Source organism: Diabrotica undecimpunctata, chromosome 7 (assembly GCF_040954645.1).
Source record: "Diabrotica undecimpunctata isolate CICGRU chromosome 7, icDiaUnde3, whole genome shotgun sequence".
Classification (NCBI taxonomy): domain Eukaryota; kingdom Metazoa; phylum Arthropoda; class Insecta; order Coleoptera; family Chrysomelidae; genus Diabrotica; species Diabrotica undecimpunctata.
Window position 1 is genome coordinate 31,821,342 of NC_092809.1, and position 23,626 is coordinate 31,844,967.

At 32.1% G+C, this 23,626-nt stretch overlaps 1 protein-coding gene across 4 annotated transcripts in view; it reads left to right on the forward strand.

The window, feature by feature from the left end:
- The window catches only part of Rbcn-3A (rabconnectin-3 alpha), a 109,091-nt gene that overhangs the window by 65,091 nt on the left and 20,374 nt on the right, over positions 1-23,626 (forward strand). For 2 of the 4 annotated variants that reach the window (XM_072536996.1, XM_072536997.1), the window contains 3 exons: positions 90-341; positions 11,341-11,424; positions 23,309-23,369. In XM_072536996.1, coding sequence (XP_072393097.1) covers positions 90-341; positions 11,341-11,424; positions 23,309-23,369 — 397 coding nt within the window. The remainder of the gene's footprint in view (positions 1-89; positions 342-11,340; positions 11,425-23,308; positions 23,370-23,626) is intronic. The other 2 variants (XM_072536998.1, XM_072536999.1) reach the window with 1 other exon arrangement.

Here is a 23,626-nt window from a genome sequence, read left to right on the forward strand (position 1 = left end):
TTCGGATATTTTTAAAAGATATAAAGTTTTTATAAATGTAGAATGAATTTAACTGTGTCATAAAAACGTCAAAAAAAACTGTTTTAAAGGTAACCAGTGGTCTTATAGCGATTGCCACACCAAGAGAGCTTCAGGAAATGGATATTTCTCTTCTACTAGAGTTACCTGCATGGTTAGAAGACGAATGTGAACTGGACATACTCAATTTCAACAAAGAGGTACCAGATCCTACGGTTCCCCCATTCTTAGTAATTCAAAGTTCCACCGACAAAGGGAAGGACACACAACCGGGAAGTCCACAGGCGGGAACTGCTGGTCAGAGCGGAAGGGGAACTAGTGTTGTAAGTTTTTTTTTTCAAATTAGGTCTATATTCACAACATACAAGTTAATTTGAATTTTAGTTGAATTCAGATCAGCATTATTTTTGGGAGACAGGATTAACATAAAACACTTACAACATTTAAGGGTATTTTTAAAAAAAGAAACACATTGCGAATATGCATTTTTACGCAAAAATATAAATATTCACACGACAACGATATGGAAACAATATAAATATCTGTACAAAAAATCGTAATAACGATTCAACAGACATAACTAGATTTAACTACATGGAAAAATGCTACACTGACTATTTTAAATCATCTCCAATTATTCACGAGTTCGAAGTTTGTCATAATCCTAGAAGATTTTTTACCTTAAAGCACAAGAATTATGGGAATTATTTGAGATGAAGAGGATAATGAATGAGATAATGGCCTGAATGTGATGTACTTGTTTCGTTCAGCAATCACAAATAAAGACAGTAATTTTATAATAATTATTTTGACAGAAGCTCAAAAAGAAGAGCAGGTATTGATAATAAGTCAGCTATGCAGTTAAAGCAGGGAAGTAAAAATTTCCCCAAAACAGGTACCTAATAACTGCTTTTGATAAATTTGGTGATAGATAACAATATGTAATAAACAAAATTAAACATCATTTTTTACTTATAAACAATGTAAGGCTATTTTATTTTAAATAATAAACGTGAAGATGGTAAATTATAAGAAAAAGTGACACAATTTTAATGGAAAAGCATAGAAAATCTTTTAAAATGAGAGTTTGTATAGTTATTTTTGTTAATTTGTTACTAATTATTGCAAAAACAACTTCATAAGTCGATTTTTTTCAATTATTAATATAATTTCTAAAAATGCACAAAATACTTTAATTTCGCATGAGAATAGGGACAGTATTACAACTATTCAGCTATAAAAATTTCAAGAAGTTTATGCTAAACATTGTAAAATAGCTTTACAAAAGTACTGCGATTTTAGGCTTATAAAACATTTAAAATAACTCAAACACTCAAATTTAAAAGTGTATTTATTTTTATTCGAAATGATGGGATTTTTACATCAATTTAAAAAAATATATAATGTCCTAGGACCCTTAGAACCTAGAACTTAGAATATGCAATTCTGCAAATTAAAAAAAAAACATCGATTTTTGTTGATTACAACCGGAGATATTGCGATTTTTATCAATTTGAATTTAGGAATTCAATTTTGGAAATAGTAAAATCGAGAATTGAAAAAAGGGCTAACTCGGGTTCTAAGGGTCGTAGGACATTGTATTTTTTACATGTATACAAACTTAAAATCACAGTACTTTTGTAAACCTATTTTACAATATTTTACATAAACTTTTTAATTGTTAAATGATTTAATTTGATAAAATAAACCTTTCTCTTCAATTTAGTGCATTCAGAATTCATTAAACATAATAACATTGTATATAAAAGCTTCCTGGGATAAACAATTTCAATTTTGCAATAACAATTAAGTAAAACTTGAAATTTTTATAGCTGAAAATATGTGATTGTGTCCCAGTTTTTACGAGAAATTAAATTTTTTGTGAATTTTTAGAAAAGGTATTAATCATTTTTAAAAAATCCACTTTTAAAGCTATGTTTATGCTTATTAAAGAACAAATTAACGAAAACAACTGTACTTACACACTCTCAGTTTAAAATATTTTCTATGCTTTTTCAGTAAAATTGTGTGAATTTTTTATATAATTTGCCGGTCTTTACCTTTAGTATTTAAAATCAAATACCTATCTTGCATTGTTTATATATTGTTTCCATCCATCCTATGGCCATACTGCGCAATTCTATCTCTGGCCTTCCTCATCAAGCCTCTCTCCGCTACAGTCTGCAGCCATTCTAATCCACGATCGACTGCCAAGGAGATTTTTGGCGTCCTTATCCAAATCGTCCTCCCATCGCTTTCTCGGTCTTCTAATAGGTCTCTTTCCTTTCATTCTTGCATTCAAGCTTATTTTCTTCCATCCTAAATACATTGCCTGTCATTTGAAGACGCTGTAGGCGGACATACTGAGATAAAGGTGGTTCGTATGATATATATATATATATATATATATATATATATATATATATATATATATATATATATATATATATATATATATATATATATATATATATTTCATAATTGTATCTGATTCGCCACATGTTGTTCTCATTTATAAGGTCTAGTATTCGGATTATGGTCTTGTAGATTCGTATCTTAGTTCTTTTAATCTTTTGCATATTTTGTTTATTACATATTACTATCACCAAATTTATCAAAAGCAATCGTTAGATATCTGTATCAAAGAGTGTCACGTAAAAGGCTTTTATCTTGCTAATTTCTCTGGTCTAACTACACTTATTTTTAAGATAAGTTCAACATTAACATAACGGAGCAGGCGCTCAGAGATTAGGTCTCTTCAGCACCGGCGTAGTCACTTTAGCATTGGTCAGAAATCGAAGCATGTCTACGTTCGATGAGTAATATTTACAGATCTGAACTTACTGTTCGCGTGATTCAGATTCAAGCGTATTATTGTTTGCAACTCTTGGACTCTTGTTTTCGAATTGAAAATAGTATAGATCTAAGTGATAATAATTTAATGATAACAAAGAATAATAAACTTTTAAAGGTTTTGTTTCCCTTTATAATAGTATACTTAGCTATTGAAGGCAGATACAAAAATGTTTATCAATGAGTCGTGATTTATCGGCGAACTAAGAGTCAAAAAATTGTCAAATACTTTTAGAGAAGATTAATAGGAAAACAAAAACATTAACTATTAACATTTAGGTATACGTCGGCGCTGTACGTGTTTTTGCAATGTCTTGTTTATCTGAATACTATTAAAATTTAAAATTTACCATTTTTATAATATTGGGTTTGTTTTTGAAATGTAAATTAAGTAGGTATTATCTAGAGTGTGATTTTGACAGAAAGTAAAGTAAGAATGTATTTGAACAGTTGTCGTAAGTAGTTAATACATCAAAAATATACCTGATATGCTTTATTATTATCCAAGATAGATGTAGAAAATGGAACTATTATAAAAGTGAGTTAAGTGCATAATATCTAGTAGATAGTCAGCTGATATTCCATTAAAATAGTCATTATCTACAAAAAATAATACGAAAATTATTGTTTTCTACAGATTCCGAAAATGGTCAGGTACACGTAAAATGTATGCAGAAATAAATTAAAAAGTCTGTGGTATTTCTTCATTTTGGAACGTTATTGAATATTAGTGATAGTTAGAGAAGATTAGATTAGATTAGAGAAGATGAAAAACAAAGTAGGTTATTATCGAAAAAAATTTAAGGGGGAAGGGGAAGGATTTAAGTTTGAAGATAATGAGTTCCAAACTTAATTGTGTAATTTTTTTCCATTATTAAGATTGTATATCTCCAATCAATGTGTCACCACTTTTAAATTTAACTGCTCATGTTTTACTCTTAATAATGATTATGTAGGTTCTGCATAGATTTTCACCAATGGATTAAATTTCTGTGAAAGGGATAAATATCTAAATCGAAAAACTGAAAAATGTATTAAAATTTACATAATAAACCATTTCTTCTTAATAGTTTTCTTACGAATATTATATACATAATTCTGTACAGTTGAAAAGACCGTGAAAATAAGTATTCTATGATATAATCGATGAAACATTAAATAATATAGTGTGGTCTTACTTCTAAAAAGTCTAAAAACTATAAAGGAGTATGGAGAATATCAGGAACTATCAAAAAAGGAGCACACGTATAATAGATGGAGACAAAGACTCGTAAGCAATATCTTACTGGAAACAAAACTACAAAGATCACTACACTAGTGGCAAAAATACAAATTAACGATAAAAAATAGATTATGGGCCTGTCAAAAAATTGCCTCGAATATTTAAGAGTGGAAGAGAGGATACGAATTAAACCGCGACTAGGTGCATTGAGTACTGCATCATAAGATAATAATGTGACATATGTTAAAGGCTTGATTAGAGAAAATTGTCGAACTTCAATCAGAATCGATTGTATCGTACACAAACTGGACAACTGCGCAACTTTGTAGCAAACTTTGTGCGCAACGTGTTCCTCGCCTTTTGTCAGAGGACCATAAAAGATTGCGAATGCTTCTTGGTGTCATAAGCGGTAAGGTCATGTTAACATTTTTTTTCGACCATGAAAGACTCTTGCTCATAAAGTTTACAGAACCTAGAGTACATATCAACGCAAATCTGTATACTGAAACTTTGAACAAGCTCCATCAAGTAATAAGACGAAAACATCCAGGAAAGCTCTCACGTGGTATCATTCTTCTGCACTACAATGCTCGGATTCATGTTGCCAAAGTAGTATAATAAAATGTACAACGAATGAAATGGAGAATATTAGAGCAACCACGCAGTAGTCCAGATTTATTGCCTTGCGATTTTCACATCTCTGGGCCACTGAAAAAGGCGTTAAAAGGTAATCGTGTCCATATTTTTTTTTTGGACCGCAGATGGGTTTCAAGTAAACAAGCCTCTTAAATAGAAAAAAGAAGAGACGACAGAGAATGAATGGAAACAGCTGGTATTGATCGTAACAAAAAATGCCGAGGAAGCAGTCGTAAAATCAAAAGAGAAGGAAATTTAGAATAGTGTGATAAGAAATGTAGAATATCAGTAGAATAAAAAATGTAAGCTAAACTTGCTCCATTACAAAAAAATACTTATAAATAATGCGGATGTTTAGAGAATAGTATAGAAGCGAGTAGAAAATGAGCAGCAAGAAAAGATATATGGAGAAAAAACAAGTAGAAGTGGAAAAAGAAGATAATGCCAGGGAAATACTACTACTACTAAGGATTTCCACAGTTTTCACTGTCTTCCTTCACTCAACCGTTTTCTCCAATTTTCCCTGTCATTCCAGTCTCCATCTCTCAGGGTTCTTTTCTCCATAGCCTCGTCGATTTCATCTCTGAATGACCTTCGGGGTCTTCCTCTCTTTTTTCTTCCAATCGGGCTCCATTCTGTGATTTTGTTTATCCAGCGTCCTCTGTCCGCTCTTCTGACGTGGCCGTACCAGGATAGTCTCTTCTCCTCTATATAGTCGATTATGTCTGATTGCACTCCCATTCTCCGCTTAATCTCTGCGTTTTCAATTCTGTCTCTTTTTGTAAGTCTACAGCTTCTCCTCAGGAACTCCATTTCTACTGCTCTTATTCTACCTCTATTTCTCTTGTTTATTGTCCAGTTTTCGGACCCATATGTCAGGATACTTCTTGTCAGGGTGTTATATATTCATATAAGACATAAAGACATATAAGACATAAAGACATAAGACATATATAAGACAAAAAAGAGAATATATAACAGCCAGGGAAATTGAATTGCTTAAATTATGTGTAACAACTTTTCTTCTTCTTCGGCTGTTTCCCATTATGATTTCGCTGCTTTCGTCTTCCACAACATTCTATTCTCCCAGTCACCTTCTTTGAGGTCTCTGTTTATCATGGCGTTTTCTATGTACGTTTTCCATCTTATAGCAGGTCTTCCTCTCCGTCTTCTTCCCGGCGGTTACCAGTTCGATTTTGTTTTCCAACTTCTTTGTAATTGAGCATTCTACTTCCATTCCTGTCCATATTTCCTCTGTTCTTATTCTATCATCTCTGGCGATTTGTAGACATCTTCTCATAAAGGTTGTTGTTGTCATTGGCCATACTTCCGCTTCATATAGAGTAATATTCACCACTATGCTCTGAAACATCTTTTTTTTTTGTTTTTTTTTTTGTTTTCTATGTTTTTTCTCTGTTTTTTAATACTCTTGTTAGAGTGTTGTTCCATATCACCCCATGGAGTTTTTTCGTGGCTTGTTTTCCCTGTGCTATTTCCGTTTCTATATGTTTCATACAAGTACCGTCTCAGCTTATCATTGACCCTAAAGTATTTAAAAAAAAAAATTTAAAGTATTATAAAGTTATAAGACTTTTATTAACTCTTAATAGTCTCTTCTATCAATAGTCTCAATACGTAAGTATTCTTACACATATTTATCTTGAATTCCCACAGCTCATATTCTTCCTTTAATATCCTTATCATATATTTCATGTCCTCCCTGTCTTGTGCAAAGATGACTTGGTCATCTGCGAAAAGTGAATGTAATTATATTCTCTTGTACTGGTATGCCCACCTACAAAGTGTAGGTGATAAACCACATCCCTGTTTGAGGCCTTTTGTTGTGCTGATTGCTTTTGTTTTTTCATTTCCTAACTTTATTTGCACCTCTGTTTCTTTATACAATATTTGTGTTATATTAACCCATTTCTCTCTAACGTGCATTCTTCTAATTACTTCCCATAGTTGTTTCCTGGGCACGCTATCGTTTGCTTTCTCTAAGTCGATAAAAGTTACATGTGTTTCAATAATTTTTCTCTTTGTTCTTTTGTATCACTTGTCTCATGACGAAATAGCATCTAGACATGATCTGGCTTTTCGGCATCCGGCATGTTCTTCGCCATAATGGTCCATGTGTTGTTCTGTTTTTTCTTTTATAATTGTGGAAAAGATTTTTTCCTATTAAAGGCATTACACTGATCCCTTTATAGTTATTTGTTGACATATTGTTACCTTTTTTGAAAATGGAAGACATATATGATATATTCCACTCATCTCTCCTTCTTCGATGGTATTGAAAAACACACTTATAAAGTATACAATCCTTGCGCCTTCATATTTCAGCAGTTCCATTTTTATGTTCCCTGATACTAGTGCTTTGTTTTTTTACTTATATCTTCCTTTAGTTATATCTTCCTTTGTGATTTCGGCTTCCTCCGTTATTATGTCACCGGGTCTTGTGAGATATACTCAGGTCTATTCTCCTGTAATAATTTTGTGTAATGCTTTTTTATTATTATTTTCTTAATGATGTTTAGTATTTTTTTCCATACTTTCGTTGATCTGTTATACCCTATCGTGTTATCCATGTCTCTGCACATTCTCTCCCATTATTCGTTCTTGTATAGCCTTGTTTTTTGCTTCCCTTGTTGTTTGAGGGTGACATATTCCTATCGTATTCCTGGGGTTCGGTCTTTTAGCCATTGATGAAACGTATTTTTTTCCTTTTAATCATCTTTTCTGGGTCGTCACTGGATTTATCTAAATATTTATTCTTTGTGTTGTTCAATACCTGTGTTGTGCTTTTTCTTTAGGTGTTGATATATTTCTGTTGGGGTCTCGCCTGTTATGATATACTGTTCGAATATCAAATTTTTGTAGAAGTTCTCCTTTGTACATTGTATTTGCGATTTTTTTGCATCTCCTCATCTCTCTGGATATTATATTTTTGTCGTCTTCCCGTGTATGTAAATTTCCCTAGTAATAATCGGTTATTACTTGCTCATTCTGCTACTTTGTGTGCTCTTACATCGTGTATTATTGTTTTACTGGCTTTTCTTACTATTATTAAATCAATAGCTAAAATCAATTAAAAAAAATTTACGATCTCAAAATAATAAGAGGATGGTAGATACTGAATACATGAATACACTGAAGAGATGACTGAATACATCGCATTACTTTCGATGTCACGGTATATTTATGGTGCGTAACCTTAACTTTTGTAAATTTATTAGGGGTAATCATAGAACTTTTTAGAGAAGAATAATAATAATATGTAGAATACTATAATTTTCATATATACATACATAGTATAGTCAGATAATTGCCGATTTTAAAACCTTAAACACCTGGAACTGGTGATAGTTTTAGGTTCTTCAAAAATAGCTCAATATTCAAAAATGTTCGGCTGTTTAAATAAAATCAAAATAATTTAGAGATTATATTAATTTACTGTTTCAAAAAATTAAATTTACATCATAATTCAATTCGCTTTAATGAATTGGTTGTTTGAAAAAGTCTATTACTTCAAAATTATTGTTGTCAAAAAAGTCTTACTTGTGACAAGTATATTTTAAAAACCATCTATCTTGGAAATAATCAATATTTTATTATTATTACTAACTCATAATATACCAATAAAATTATTCTCTGGAGTAATAAGAAAAAGATGATGTAATATGAGATTTAATTAAGAAAATGTACAAAGAAAAAAATGTATTATGTGAAGCGAGTCCCCTCTTTGGCACGTAAATTATTGTCCGCGCAATAGTATTCGACCTTTGATTTTACAAACTCGTTTTTTGTTGAATCTTCTAAGATATTGTTTTAAATTTACGTAAAAATAAAAGAGGCACGAAACAAGAAAACGATAGCACTTACTTTCGTTAGAGGCATCTGGCAATGTTTTGACAAATACGTTTATCTTGTGTATTCTTGCTTAAAATCATGAATGCTTTTATATGACGTTCTTATGATATACTTGGGGATAAAAAATGCTACAATTCATATGCTTTTTCTATTTGTTGGACTTTTATAATTTGCCCTTTCTAGTTCTTTCTACAGGCATAAACTCCGTTTTGCGTATCATGTATCTGTGTGAGTCAGAAAGGCTTGTTCAATATTATGGAAATATATTCACATGATTCCTCTGGCTAATTACCATGTTATCAAATCGTGAGAATTAACATATGGATGGTAATTACTCTAATCTAGTCTAAGTAAATAATGGAATTTTTTTTTTTATTTTCATTTATTTATTTTTCAACGTAATCTTCTTTTCACTCAAAACACTTGATTATATACTTTTCCAACTTTTTATCCCTTCAAAAAGAGATTTTTCTCTGAAGTAATCTTATTTTAGATCTTTCCTGATTGCATTGAAATAGTCCAATAAATCTAAAACAATACATGCTAGTTATTGCTTTTTCAAATAATTAAATGGGTCCCTAGTTTACCAACTACTGCATTTTATTATTTCCAAAATGGTCTGCGGATAAGACACACGTGTCCGTTTTGGGTTGGCAGTGCGGAAACATGTTCTTGTACAGTATTATATACATGCCCAGAATTTTATTGTTGCTAAACTGTCGCTGCTTATTCGCTGTCATAAACCATCCAGTTCGGCCTTGATTTCTTCTTTTTTTAATGTTTTAAATAAATATCATTAATAAAAGTTTGACTACGTTAGAGTGTGGGGATATATTTGCCGAGAATGTAATAAAACTCATAAAAATCATTCAAAATAATTACTATTTAAATGGGAATAAGCCACAATGAAAGGTTAAAGTAAGTTTATTGACGTTTAAATTTCCATTTTGGAAATCGGTCTCAAAATACAAACATTAGTAAATTAAACAATTTTTTTTGTTACTTGGTAAAAATTTTTTATCTGACTCGTTTATATTGACAATTCAGACATACTTATACATTTTAAAGTAGACAAAATGATATTGCCAATATTGTTGAGTTGCGTTCCTGGGACTTTACTTGTAAGATAATTCATTCGATTACAGGAAATCAACTTTAATTGGAAAATATCCGTCAGAAAAAATCATAGCATGTAATTCGTCTTTAAAGAGACAAGTATATGCCATGATGACAGTAAAATTCTCCTGTTAGTGATTTCATAGTAAATTATGAGGGAAAAACCAGGAAAAAACTCCATAATACTATCCCGACATGGTAAGTATTTGGTCGTACAGTAATTTTACCTTCAATAAACTTTTCCAATTCAAGTTTACATAATACTCTGTATTCTTCCTTTTCGTGGGTTGGTAAACATTGAGATATTTTCTCCACTGAGCTTATTATATCTAATTTTGAAATAGAATAGCTGGATGAGTAGCAGCAAAGTTTAGACCCTTTGACAGTATTAAACTCTCCGTTGCATTTAAATGTCTATTTGATAGATTGACAACTGTCGCTAATATGTCATTATTTCTATTGAGGTTATCTAAAGTGTGAAGGTATACTGTTTTGTTCTAAAAGAGTATTAAATTTATTAAAATGTATATTTCTTTGATTCTTATATGAATTTTCATATCTATATGTAAACTATAATCAAAATCAGAATTTGATATCATATTGAAAAGCAAATCTTCAATACTTACAATATCTTGTTCAACAAATAGAAAAAGCATTCATGATTTTAAGCAAGAATAAACAAGATAAAAGTGTTTGTCAAAACATTGCCAGATGCCTCTAACAAAATCAGAATTTGTTGTTCATTGAAGGTAAACTAAATGTACGACCAAGTACTTACCATGTCGGGATAGTATTATGAGGTTTTTTTCCTGGTTTTTTCCTCATAATTTACTATGGAATCACTAACAGGAGAATTTTACTGTCATCATGGCATGTACTTGTCTATTTAAAGACGAATTACATGCTATGATTTTTTCTGACGGATATTTTCCAGTTAAAGTTGATTTCCTGTAATCGAATGAATTATCTTACAAGTAAAGTCCCAGGAACGCAACTCAACAATATTGGCAATATCATTTTGTCTACTTTAAAATGTATAATGTATGTCTGAATTGTCAATATAAATGAGTCAGATAAAATTAAATTATTAGAAGAATTTTACACCAAGTAACAAAAAAACAAGATTTGTTTAATTTACTAATGTTTGTATTTTGAGAACGATTTCCGAAGTGGAAATTGATACGTCAATAAACGTGGCTTATTACCATTTAAATAGTAATTACTTTAAAATGCCACAAGAAAATAGCTGAAAAAACTGTTGTTTTTGCCTAAAATTAATTGTCCACCTATTAACGATAAAAAATTAAAATAAGATCATAAAAGACTTTACCGGTCCATAAAACAATCATCAAAAAGTACTAAAATTATATTCAAATTTGAATAAATAACATTTTTAATTATATTAAATTTATACTTATTATTCATAAGATAAAGAATATACACATGTGAACTCATAAAAGTTTTACGAATTTTGATAATGTACACCAAGAACAGAACATACAGCACATGATTATTTGTTTCCAAAAAATATTTTTTTAAGATCATTTTTTGTCTTATTCCTCCAATTGCATTAGAAACTTTGTACAGAAATATCTATCTAACAGAGGTAATATATGTATGTGTAGATGAAGGGATTAACCTTTCCGGGTTGTCATGATGCCAATTTTGTCCACCACGTTCTGCTTCGATCAGCTCACATGCTTCGACCGGTGTGTCTTCTAACACTCTGCTCTTTTCTTTTAGAGCTTTTTAATGTTTATTTAGTTTTTGTTGCTTGTTGATGTTTTAAATAGATTTGATGTATATAGAAAATCGTTTAAGATAGCTTCCAAAAATACAAGTTTTTTGGAAAACTTGTTAAATAAAACAATAAATGGGAAGCTTAAATATAAATATTTTGCAAGTATGTATATTTTTTGACATGTCAAATATAGATAATGTGTACACGAAAACAAAATACTAATATTTAGAAACTTAGAACCATAATATGTTAATGGGCAGAAGGAAATATGTTAAAATAAACTGGTATAAAATTTCGAAGACCAGAAGAAATTTATTCGTTTTAACGTTCGTGCGGAATTGAGTTATTAAATTAAATTACGTAAATAATCTTGAGTTATTATTTATAAATTAAAACAACACTTCCAAAAGCAACTACCAGTAAAAACCACTTATGTTTAGAAAGTTTTACCTAATTTTGTAATATTGGTAAACTTCTATTATTCATTAAAGTTAAATTCATTAGCTACTACACGATATTCTTTAAAATCGTTTCCCTTTTCAACTATTCTATTCCCATTTATTACTTGTGAGATCACCTGGCCGCTTTATTTATTCTTGTCCTGACTTACTATGTTACTTTGTCAACGTTTTATTGAGCGCCTCTCACTTACATAATGTAATTATTTGTCCTGGAATACCATATGCTGAACATTTGTATAACCTGAATGCTTTAACGACAGTGGAATTATGCTTCTAAATGCAGCATATAAAATATTTTCCACAATACTATGCCACCGTATGACACTATAAGCAGAATAATAGTAGGAAAATGCCAGGCTAGTTTCAGAAGTGGTAAATAGACAATTCATCAGATTGCAACTCTGAGACAAATTTTAGAAAAAACACTGGATTATGGCATAAATATTCATCACATATTTATAGACTACAAAGCAGCCTACGACTCTGTATATAGAAGAGAAATGTTGTAACGGTATAATTTGCCTACCACATACTGCCACATAGGGTATCACTTATAGTGGGTTGAAAGTAGGGACTGAGCAATTTTTGGGCTGGAGATGGGGTAAACAAACCGAAACGTTTGCGAACGGCCACTCTTGGTTTGGTTGGAGAGCTGGGTCGTAAGTGAATAAAAGAGGGGCTGGATAGGGTAACTACAAAGAAAGAAATAAAAAAATACTTACATAGATTTCCTGGGTAACAACACAAGAAGGTTCCTAGACTATTTGAAATGGACGCCGTTTAAAAGAATCCGCTTGCTGGATAGAAAGAAAGGCTTTTCTGTCCTAAAAAATATTAAAGAGTGAAAATCTTTTTAAAGGAAATAATTCTACAACTCCTGGTTTAGAGAAAAACATTACATATTTATTATTAATTCACATCAACAGTTATTACAAATAATATTAACAAAATTTATCAACAAAACTTACAATGGCGCTATTTGTAACGATTTACAACAAGCTCCAGACGTTGGGGACACGTATAGGAATTTAAATTATTATTAAAATGAAAATATCTAGATTTTTCAGCGTAGCTTACATTGAGGTTAACCTTCAAACAAAACAATTCAAGTTTATGGTTATGTACCAGTTGTCAGAAAAAGATAATACTGACTGTCATAATATATCGAAATGAAATATCAAAACTTTTTGAAATATTAATTATATTTTAAAATTAATTGTATTTAACCAATATGACAATTAGCTAATCCATAAAACTTTTTTTACATTTATTAATTTATTAATAAACATTTATTTACAATTTTTTAGTTTGTCATGAAAGCTAATTTTTTATTAATGAAAAATGTCTATTTTTACTTAGAAATTTTAACAAAAAGTACCTGGTATCACTGGCTGATGTATTTTCTTTAAGAAAGTTTTTTGGGATGGGAATTGAACCAAAATACTGCAAACAACACACAACTGTGTCCCACTCAAGCTGGAATTGGTTTACCATGGAACATAAAAACGGACGTTCCAACTTCTCAATTCTTGAGAAGTTGGAACTGATTCGGGCTTCGGATTATCGGACCTCTAATGGTTGCAAACGCCATCTTACAAATCCCTCACATAGGGCACAGCTCAACCAATCGGTGATTAACTCAACAAAAACTGCCACATTGCGCTTTGAGACCAAATTCACCTCTCCACAAAAAAAAATTGCCGGCTTTTGAAGACTACACCCGAAAGGTATCTCTCCAAATCCAAATCTCTACTTCTAACTGTTTACTAACCAATTTCCGATGACAAAAAACGAATAACAAAAAAACATTACGAATTTAAAAAAGAAAAATTCGGACTAAAGAATGACCTGACTCGTATCGTGATCTATTGCAGTCATTTCATTCTTCCAAAACCGGTCCCTTGTCCGCATCAGCGAAAAGATTCCTGTTTATTTTACGCGCAAAATATCCTAAAGCGGCATCACGATCAAAGAAATACCTATCTGTGGTATATAAACAAACTTAAAATGTTTATATTATCAATCTCAGCGACGCAAAACAATTGAAAATATTTTTCGGTGTTTAGGATACATACGAAAGGAAATAGAAATGCTACAATGTATAAAGCAATAAAAGAGCTAGGAATACCAAATCAGTTGGTCAATTTAACAAAACTAAATCTTAAAAAAGTTGAATGTAGAGTACAAATCCAGGAGGAACTGTCTGAACCTTTTAAAACAAATAACGGGCTGTGCCAGAGAGACCCTCTCTTTTGTATAATATTCAATCGAGCTATGAAAAAAGTAATACGTATGTCACAAATCACAACCACCGGTTCAATATAATAATAAATTAGTGCAAAGATTGCCTATGCTGATGATATCAATATTGTTGGGAGATCGGAAAATGCTATACGAGAGGCGTATCTAGCATTAAAATATTCATCTACAAAAATGGGTTTAATAATAAACACCAACAAATTGAAGTACATGAAAATAAGCACGCAACCACAAATCCTAAGCCACTTGTTATGTCATCGAAGCAGTGAACGAATTTGTATACTTGGGAGCGCTCCTCAACACTTAAAATAATACTACCGCAGAGATAAACCGCGGATTTTGCACGACCAACAGATGCTATTTTGGGCTCAATATCCTTCGTAAATCCTCAATTTTTATCAAGAAATACAAAAGTTAACTTCTACAAAAGAATAATACGCTCAGTCCTAACATATGGTTCAGAGACCTGCACTGTTAACAAAAAGTAATGAAAACATAGAAGAATTTTTCGAAAGAAAAGTACTAAGGAGAATCTATGAGCGGTGAATGACAATAGAGTGTGGAGAAGACTATACTACTTAAAACTTTATAGAATATTCCAGGAACCAGATACCGTAAAATATATTAAGATAGGACGTCTGAGTTTTATAGGACATGTAATGCGTAAAGACCCAGAACAAGGTTCCTTGATAACATCAATGAAGACACGAGAAATATGAGAATACGTGGTTGGCGGAGGAAGGCGATTGATAGGAGGAAGGCGATTGATAGGGACGACTGGAGAGAAATTCTTGAGGAGGCTAGCACCCACACAGGGTTGTAAAACCAGAATAATGATGATACCTTTGTATAAGTATACGGACTTCGTACAATTTTTGCAGTCAATGCGTATTCGATAACGTCTCCCCAACTTCTCTGTTCTTTTTTTAGGAGGAATCCACTCATCTTCCGGGATTATCTGTTTTCTATTATCCTTTTTACATGTACAAACCACGTTAACTGCCTATCTCCTCACTTAGTACGCTTAATTTTCATTTCATTTCGTATTTCTTAGTTTCTGACCCTTTCAGGTATCGTTCTACCGCAGATTCGACTCAAATTGTCTATTTCCGTATTTTGTTTGTATGAGCTTTGGGGTAACGTTCCTCACCTTCGCACCGTAAATTGTAACGCTCTGAACAGAATATGTATTCATCTGTCCATTTTCTGACTGATTATGTATCCAGATCATTACCACTTAATTACCACTACTTAAAGAATAGCAATTCGTTCCATTGTTTTGAGTGACGTTCGTTCTGTGTCTGGATATTTCTAAAAATATCTCGTTTATTACTGTCTCCTAAGAATATTTCTAACAATACTCGTTCGATTAACGTGAAAACCTGGTGGCTAACGAGAAAGTGGTTGACAAAGCTTCCCTTAATGTTAACACATTTTGTTAATATTGACGAAATAGCTTAAATCGGAATATTAAAAACAGGTTAGTTAGTAATGACTAATAATAAACCATATATAGCTAGGTACAAATGTGATAATATTAAAAATATGATTTTTTATACGCCTTTCTTCTTTAAAGAGCTTGCTTTAAACAATGCTAAGTTAAATTAGTTAACAACTGGGCAACGTTGTCACAGTTTTATTTGTGACATAAATGAATGTTAGAAAATAGAAATGTTAAAGATTAATGAAGCTTTAGTGTTGGTGTTGTTTTGTTGTGTGTTGTTGTTTTTTTTGTAAATGGTGTAAATTATTATTTAAACGATTTTTTATAAACAGTAGTCAAAGAATAAAAAGAAACTGTAATAATAGTCTATCCCACCGTTTAACATAAAAAGTCTCATTAATATAGATATGTATTATTTATAGCCCATCAAAGCTTTGATTTAGACACTACTTCGTACTTTCGTTGTTTTTATTTCATTTAGTATTTAGTGCATACATATATTATTTGAGCATCTTGAATATTATTTTCATCACTAACACTAGCACATTGTTCGTCAGTAGGATGTAGAAAGCACTAGACAGTTTCAAATGGCTCGTGTGATTGTTTAATACAACTTCCGAATAATATTTTGACATTATCTCGTTTTAAAAGATATAGTACGTGTAGATATTGCATGGATTTGATTTTAATTTTTAAAATGATTGAAAAAGGAGATTGCATGGTAGATACTGGGAGATAGAAATGATAAAACCGAATTATATTGGTTATTGTGGTAAAATAACTATATATTAATTAGTTACTAGTTTAATTAAACTAATTATAATTTTTAGTTATTTGTAAAATCCAATAAATATTGTTGAAATGTTAAAGTATCGGTATGATATTCAATTTAAACGGATTTTTTTTGGGTATGTAGTTGAAGGACTACTTTGTTAATTATTTCTTATTATTTTAAGTCCATTAACTACTGTAGTTCAATTGTCTTCTGATTATTTTACTGTGTTTTCTGTTATCGATCATAATTATTAAAACATTTTATTGATTTTTCACTCCAAATAGTCGAGTAATTTATAGCCTTAACTAATTTAACAATCATTACACCTTTATCCCTTTCTGTTCTTCGTTTTTACACTTACCTTTCGGAGGAATTGGTCATAGCAAGTTATTGCGATTATTGCGATAAGCTATTTTGATTGTTGGCGATACACATTATGTAAAGAAAGAAGTTACTGATGACTACCTTCATCATCATCATCATCAACAACCATTCCATCCATCGTCCTAGCCTCCCTTAGGTGTATCCATTCATTTCTGTTTGTTGTTTTTTGCATCCATTCGTGACCAGCCATTCGCGCTTGATGTCGTCAGTCCATCTGGTTTGAGGTCTGTCTCTATTTCTCTTGTTTGCTCTTGGTCGCCATTCAATAACTCGCTTTGTTCATCGGTTGTCTTCCATTCTTCCTGTATATTCTGCCCAGTTCCATTTTAACATGGCAATCTTTTGGATTACATCTGTAACTTTTGTTCGTCTTCTTATTTCTTCATTGGACTTGCGATCGGTTTGCTTAGTGTTGGGCATTCTCCGTTCCATAGCTCCCTGAGTCACTTGGAATTTATGGGCTATGTTGTTTTTAAAAGCCCATAGCTCCAGTGCCATATGTCAGTACCGGCAGCACATATTGATCAAATGTTTTTGTCTTTTAAAGTATTTGGTAAGTTTGATTTAAATCCTGTTTGTAATCTTCCGAATGCTGCCCATGCTAAGGAACATCTTATTTATAAGCCAGCCTTTAAATTATGCTTTGTTAATTCGATTTTTTGTCCTATTCGACTTTTGTCCTATTATGACTCAACCTTTTCTATATTATTATTGTCTAGAGTTATATCTTCTGCTTCAAGTGCCATCTCCGCGGCGGAGGTCAGCAATCATCATAGCTATTCGGACTTTTGAGACAGCTGCTCTGAAAAGTTCATTTGATGTACATCCGTACCACTCTCTCAGGTTGCGCAGCCATGACATTCTACGCCTCCCTAGGCTTCTCTTTCCTTGGATCTTTCCCTGCATAATCAGTTGGAGCAAGGTGTATTTCTATCCACGTGTAATATGTCCGAGATATTCCAATTTTCTTGTTTTTATTATATTTGAAACTTCTATTTCTTTATTCATCCTTCTCAGAACCTCTTTGTTTGTGATGTATTCTGTCCACGATATTGTCAGATATCTTGTGTACACCCACAGCTCGAATGGTTCCAGTTTTTTCATTGATGTCGCATTCAAGGTCCAAGATTCCATTCCATAAAATAAAGTCGAAAAAACATAGCACCTCGCCAACCTAACTCTTAGTTCCAATTTTAAATCCCTTGTATATAGCACTCTTCTCATTTTGTTGAAATTTGCTCTAGCCTTTTCTATTCTGATTTTGATCTCCTGAGTATAATCATTTGTGGAGTTAATCATTGTTCCCAGATATGCATATTTGTCCACTTGTTCGACGTTGGTTCCGTTTATTAGAAGATTCTCGTTATTTCTTTGAGTTTTCGATATTCTCATAAATTTCGTCTTCTTGACATTCATTGTTAGACCATACTCTTTTCCATACTCCGCTATTCTGGTCACCAGTCTCTGAAGATCTTCAATATTTTCGGCTAAGATCACATGTCGTCCGCATATCTAATGTTGTTAATGGAAACTCCATTTACCTTTATTCCAGCTGTTTCACCCTCAAGAGCGTTTTTCAGGATCTCTTCGGAGTAGGCATTAAAAAGAATTGGCGACAATACGTATCCGTGTCTCACTCCACATCTTATTTCAATTTCTTCTGACAGCTGTTCGTTAACACGTACTTTTGCTCGCTGTTTGTAGTATAAATTTGATATGATCCTGAGGTCGTTGTAGTCAATCTTCTTTGATTCAGGACATTCATTAATTGTTTATGTCGTACTTTATCGAATGCTTTATTATAGTCAATAAAACATACGTATATATCTTGATTGATGTCCAGGCATCTTTGTATCAGTATATTAAGTGAAAAAAGAGCTTCATGCGTTCCTAGGCCTTTGCGAAAACGAAATTGTGAGTTACATACTCAGTTATATCTAGAGATTCATTTGTTAGATATCTAGTTTTTTCTAGATTTACTTTTAGTCCTATTTCTTTTGATTTTGTATTTAGGTCTAATAGCATTTCCTGCTAATTAGAGATAATAGATAATAGATAATAGATTTTCCAAACGATCACATCAAAAAGTATACGATAGAGGAAATATAAGGGATCAGAAATATAGAGGTCAGTACGTTTCAGAACTGGGAAACAAGCTGTCAGCAGAAAGTAGTGTTAAAGAAGGCTACCAAAGCATAATTAAAAAGCAACGAAGAAACTTAACCGAAGAAAACAAAGCAATTTCAAGTGTTTAATTGTTGAAATCTAAAGTGAACGTTGGCTATTGTCATTGAAATTTGAACTTTAACTACTACTTTTCAAAAAACTGTCGTGCTGACTCTTCTTCCTTTGATATTTACTTCTATTATCAATTTTAAGAGTTCGTACTTATTATATCTTAAAATGTGGCTGACATACTCAGTTGTCAAGAACATGTGTCTTCGGAATAAAACAGAATCTCTAAAAATAAAAAATTAAAAAATTGAAGAAAATTGTAATAACAAGGATATTAGGAATGTTTATTAAGACAAACAGCAGATGATTTTAGATCGATAGAAACAATATTTCTAAAAAGTTATAAGAGGTAACAAATAAAATACATCTAAAGATCTGGTAGATCCAGAACAAAACCAAGAGAAGATGAGTGCTCCTACAAGTGAAGAAGAATAAATTATCGGATAACTCAAGAATAATAAAAGTGCTGAAGACAATGGAATTAGTATCGTGAAAGACTGATGCAGTGATAAATAAAATAGTAACTTTAATTGGGGTCAAGTAAAAGATGCCATAAAACTGATCTGATGTAGTTTTAGTTCCTGTATTAAAGAAAGGTGAGCCTGCAGTTTGTACTGATTTGAGATGTATAGATTTTTTCAATATATTCAATATACTTCAAATATACATGAACTCTATAGACTTTTTGGTGATGCAGATATTGTGAAGACCATCAAAATAAACCGCCTAAGGTGGGTGGGCCACGTTATGCGGATGGATGAGAGTGATCCCACTAAAATATCTATGCTAAACAGGCCGGTCGGAAGAAGAAGAAGGGGGCGACCTAAACTCAGATATCTGGACGATGTACAGGAAGATCTGAGGGAGATTGGAGTGAGGGGCTGGAGAAAACAGACACTCGATAGGGAAGGATGGAAGAATGTTTTGAAGCAGGCCAAGGCTCACGAAGGGCTGTAGCGCTAACTGATGATGAAAAGATGCCATAAAACTGATCTGATGTAGTTTTAGTTCCTGTATTAAAGAAAGGTGAGCCTGCAGTTTGTAGTGATTTGAGATGTATAGATTTTTTCAATATATTCAATATACTTCAAATATACATGAACTCTATAGACTTTTTGGTGATGCAGATATTGTGAAGACCATCAAAATAAACCGCCTAAGGTGGGTGGGCCACGTTATGCGGATGGATGAGAGTGATCCCACTAAAATAACTATGCTAAACAGGCCGGTCGGAAGAAGAAGAAGGGGGCGACCTAAACTCAGATATCTGGACGATGTACAGGAAGATCTGAGGGAGATTGGAGTGAGGGGCTGGAGAAGACAGACACTCGATAGGGAAGGATGGAAGAATGTTTTGAAGCAGGCCAAGGCTCACGAAGGGCTGTAGCGCCAACTGATGATGAAAATATGCCATAAAACTGATCTGATGTAGTTTTAGTTCCTGTATTAAAGAAAGGTGAGCCTGCAGTTTGTACTGATTTGAGATGTATAGATTTTTTCAATATATTCAATATACTTCAAATATATGCCCTGACTGCAGATAGGAAATATGGCGATGAAGTTGAAAATCTCTATGATCAAATCCTAGACATTTTACAGAAGCTTAATAAACATGAAAGTTTATATATTAGAGGCGACTTCAATGCAAAAATTGGGGAAGCTCGACGAGGTCAAACTTTAGGTCCTTATGGTCTTGGACAACCTAACGATAGAGAACAGAGATGGTATGAATTTTGTAAAGATAACAACATGGTCATTGCAAACACCTGGTATAAACTACTCAAGCGACGACTGTATACATGGAAAGCTTCATTTGATGATGGTAGCAGCAGGGTCTTTAAGAAACCAAACAGATTATATACTTGTAAGTGAGCGCTTCCTCACTAACAAAGTCACTACATTTCCAGAAGCAGATATTGGATCGGATTACCAACCTCTTATGGCAGATATTAAACTAAGGTTAAAACGAATCCAACGACACAAACCTAAATAATTAATTTTGACGATATAAGCATGAAAGATAACATTAAAAAAAATTTAACAATAGAATAAAGAACATCGGAGAACAACTAGAAGATTTGGAAGAACTATGGAATGAGTTTAAAAAACAAGTTAACAAAATCTCTACAAACAATGAGTATAGAAATAACTTAATCAAGAAAAATCAGTAGATGACAGAAGGCATTTTGGAATTGATAGAACAACGTCGACTTATAAATGTCATGAAAAAATGAATGAAACAGAATATAGACATCTACAGAGAAGAATTAAAAGGGAGTTAAATTAGCAAAAGAAAGATGGATGAGAAAAAGGTGCGAAGAAATTGATGATGTGGTATCTAGGCACGACTTTTTTAATGTTCACAAAAAAGTAAAAGAAATAAGCAACATATTTAAAAAACGAGTTCCCTCTGTACGGTTAAACATCTGAAAATGTCTTATCTGAGACATATATTGAGGGGAAATCGATATAGGATATTACAACTAATCCTTAAAGGCAAAATAGAAGGCCGTTTAGGTGTAGGAAGAAAACAAGTTTCTTGGTTAAAAACATTCGTAAATGCACTGAGATATCAAATGCAAGAAAATTAATTACTCTATGTGGCAGAAGATCTCGAAGCCTTCGCAATGGTGGTCGCCAACGTCTGATATAACTCGGATATGGCTCGTGAAGAAGATTTTTTCAAAATTTCTTAAGAAATAAACAGGATTTTATGAGAAGGTTTATAGAAAAATATCATGAGAATTTTAGAAGATGAAGATTAGTAATAGACCAGATGTTCATTGACAACAAACCTTGAACAGTAATTACGAATGCAACCTAGTAGTAGATGTATTGTTTCAAAAGTTTAAGCAAGCGTATAGTATGATAAATTCCACCAACCATACAACATACCAAAAACTCACTAAACTGATACAAATAAGATGAACAAATAAATACAATAAAGTGAGCAGTTGTCAAAGCAAATTGTGGAGTACAACAACGAAATCCTGTGTCTACGACACAAACAATATAAATACTCAAGATACATTTATTACACACAAACCGATGTTTAACGACTTGGTATTGATTGCGAGATAAAAAGCCACAAGGAGACTAGAAAGAGGAGTAAATAAAGCAAGATTAAAACTGAATGAGAAATAAACAAGAAATGATGAATGAAACAAAGAATATAAGTTTAAAAGCCGAGATAACTGCTACTTACCCAACTCTATATCTAGGACTCCATATAAGCCACATAAAACAAAAGTCACAAAGCACGGGAATTGAGAATTCTAGAATCAAAATATGTCTCTAAGACGACCGAAGTAAGGTTATATACCACAATTTATAAGGATAGTTATGCTTTATGGCAGTGAATTTTGAACCTTGAACACAACACAATGTATTGAATGTGGGAAAGAAAAGTACTAAGACAAATCCAAAGAAGAAGAAAAACAGGAGAAGGATGGACAAGAAGTCATGGAACCCTATGGAAAGTCATCGATAACGGCAGAGGTGCGAGCACAAAGAATCCGATGACTGGGCCATAGGGAAAGTATACTGCAATATGAAAAACCAAGTGACAAAAAAGTACAACGCAAAATTTTTGCAGGAAAGTGAAGAACAGGATGACCAAGCAACAAGTGGCTATCCTGAGTAACGGAAAAATCCACTGCTAAAGTTGAGAATGTAACAGGAAACAGTGTGGAGTCTCATCACCAAAACCTTAGGACTTCACGTCCAGTGGTGCTAAAAATGTGATGTATTTACCTGATAGAGCAAGAGCCAAAATTTATATACTGCTCTATATTTGTTATATGTACATAATTGTATTGACATGAAAATGAAGAGAGTGAAGAAAATACAAAATGACATTCCGGAAATGAGAAGTACAGTAAACATTGATCGAATATTTCGATTGAGAACCCTTCTGATTTTCTAATATAGATTATATGTTTCTTTAATAGTGCCCGCTTCATTGTCTCATTAATACCCATTCATCATTGTGTCTAGTTTGATTTGAATTTCTCTAAATATTTTAATGTTCTCTCATTAGATATTTTTTAAAAATTTAATGTGTTAGATGCATGATAACGTCGTTTGTTATTTGGAACAGTTGTCATTCTGAAATTTAAGATTTAACTATAAAACTTAATAAACGTTATAGTTTAAGAATTAAAAATTCACTAACACGCTTAAAATTCAGAGCTTACTGTTTTTGTATCAACGAAATAATATTTTAAGCAATATACATTTAGTTTTAACTTATCAATAATAGGTAAATATTTTTTATTTCAATTATTTTTACTAGGTTCTCAAACACAAAATCGATGGTATCAGAAGAATCACTGCACATCCATTGTTACCTTTATGTAAGTATTTTTGAATATAATTTATTATTAATTATTAAGTCAATACTATGACAACCTTCCAGTCATTATTTTTAATATTGTGAATCGCTAGTAATATTCTCATCCATATTACAATAGTTAAAGCCATCCAACAGATTCATAAACAGAGAAAAATACAATGAAACTCATAAAACTAATCCGAAAACAAATTAAAGTAGCAAAAGACTGATGGCTACTAGAATTCCCAACAGCAGAATTTACAGGTAAAATATATTACA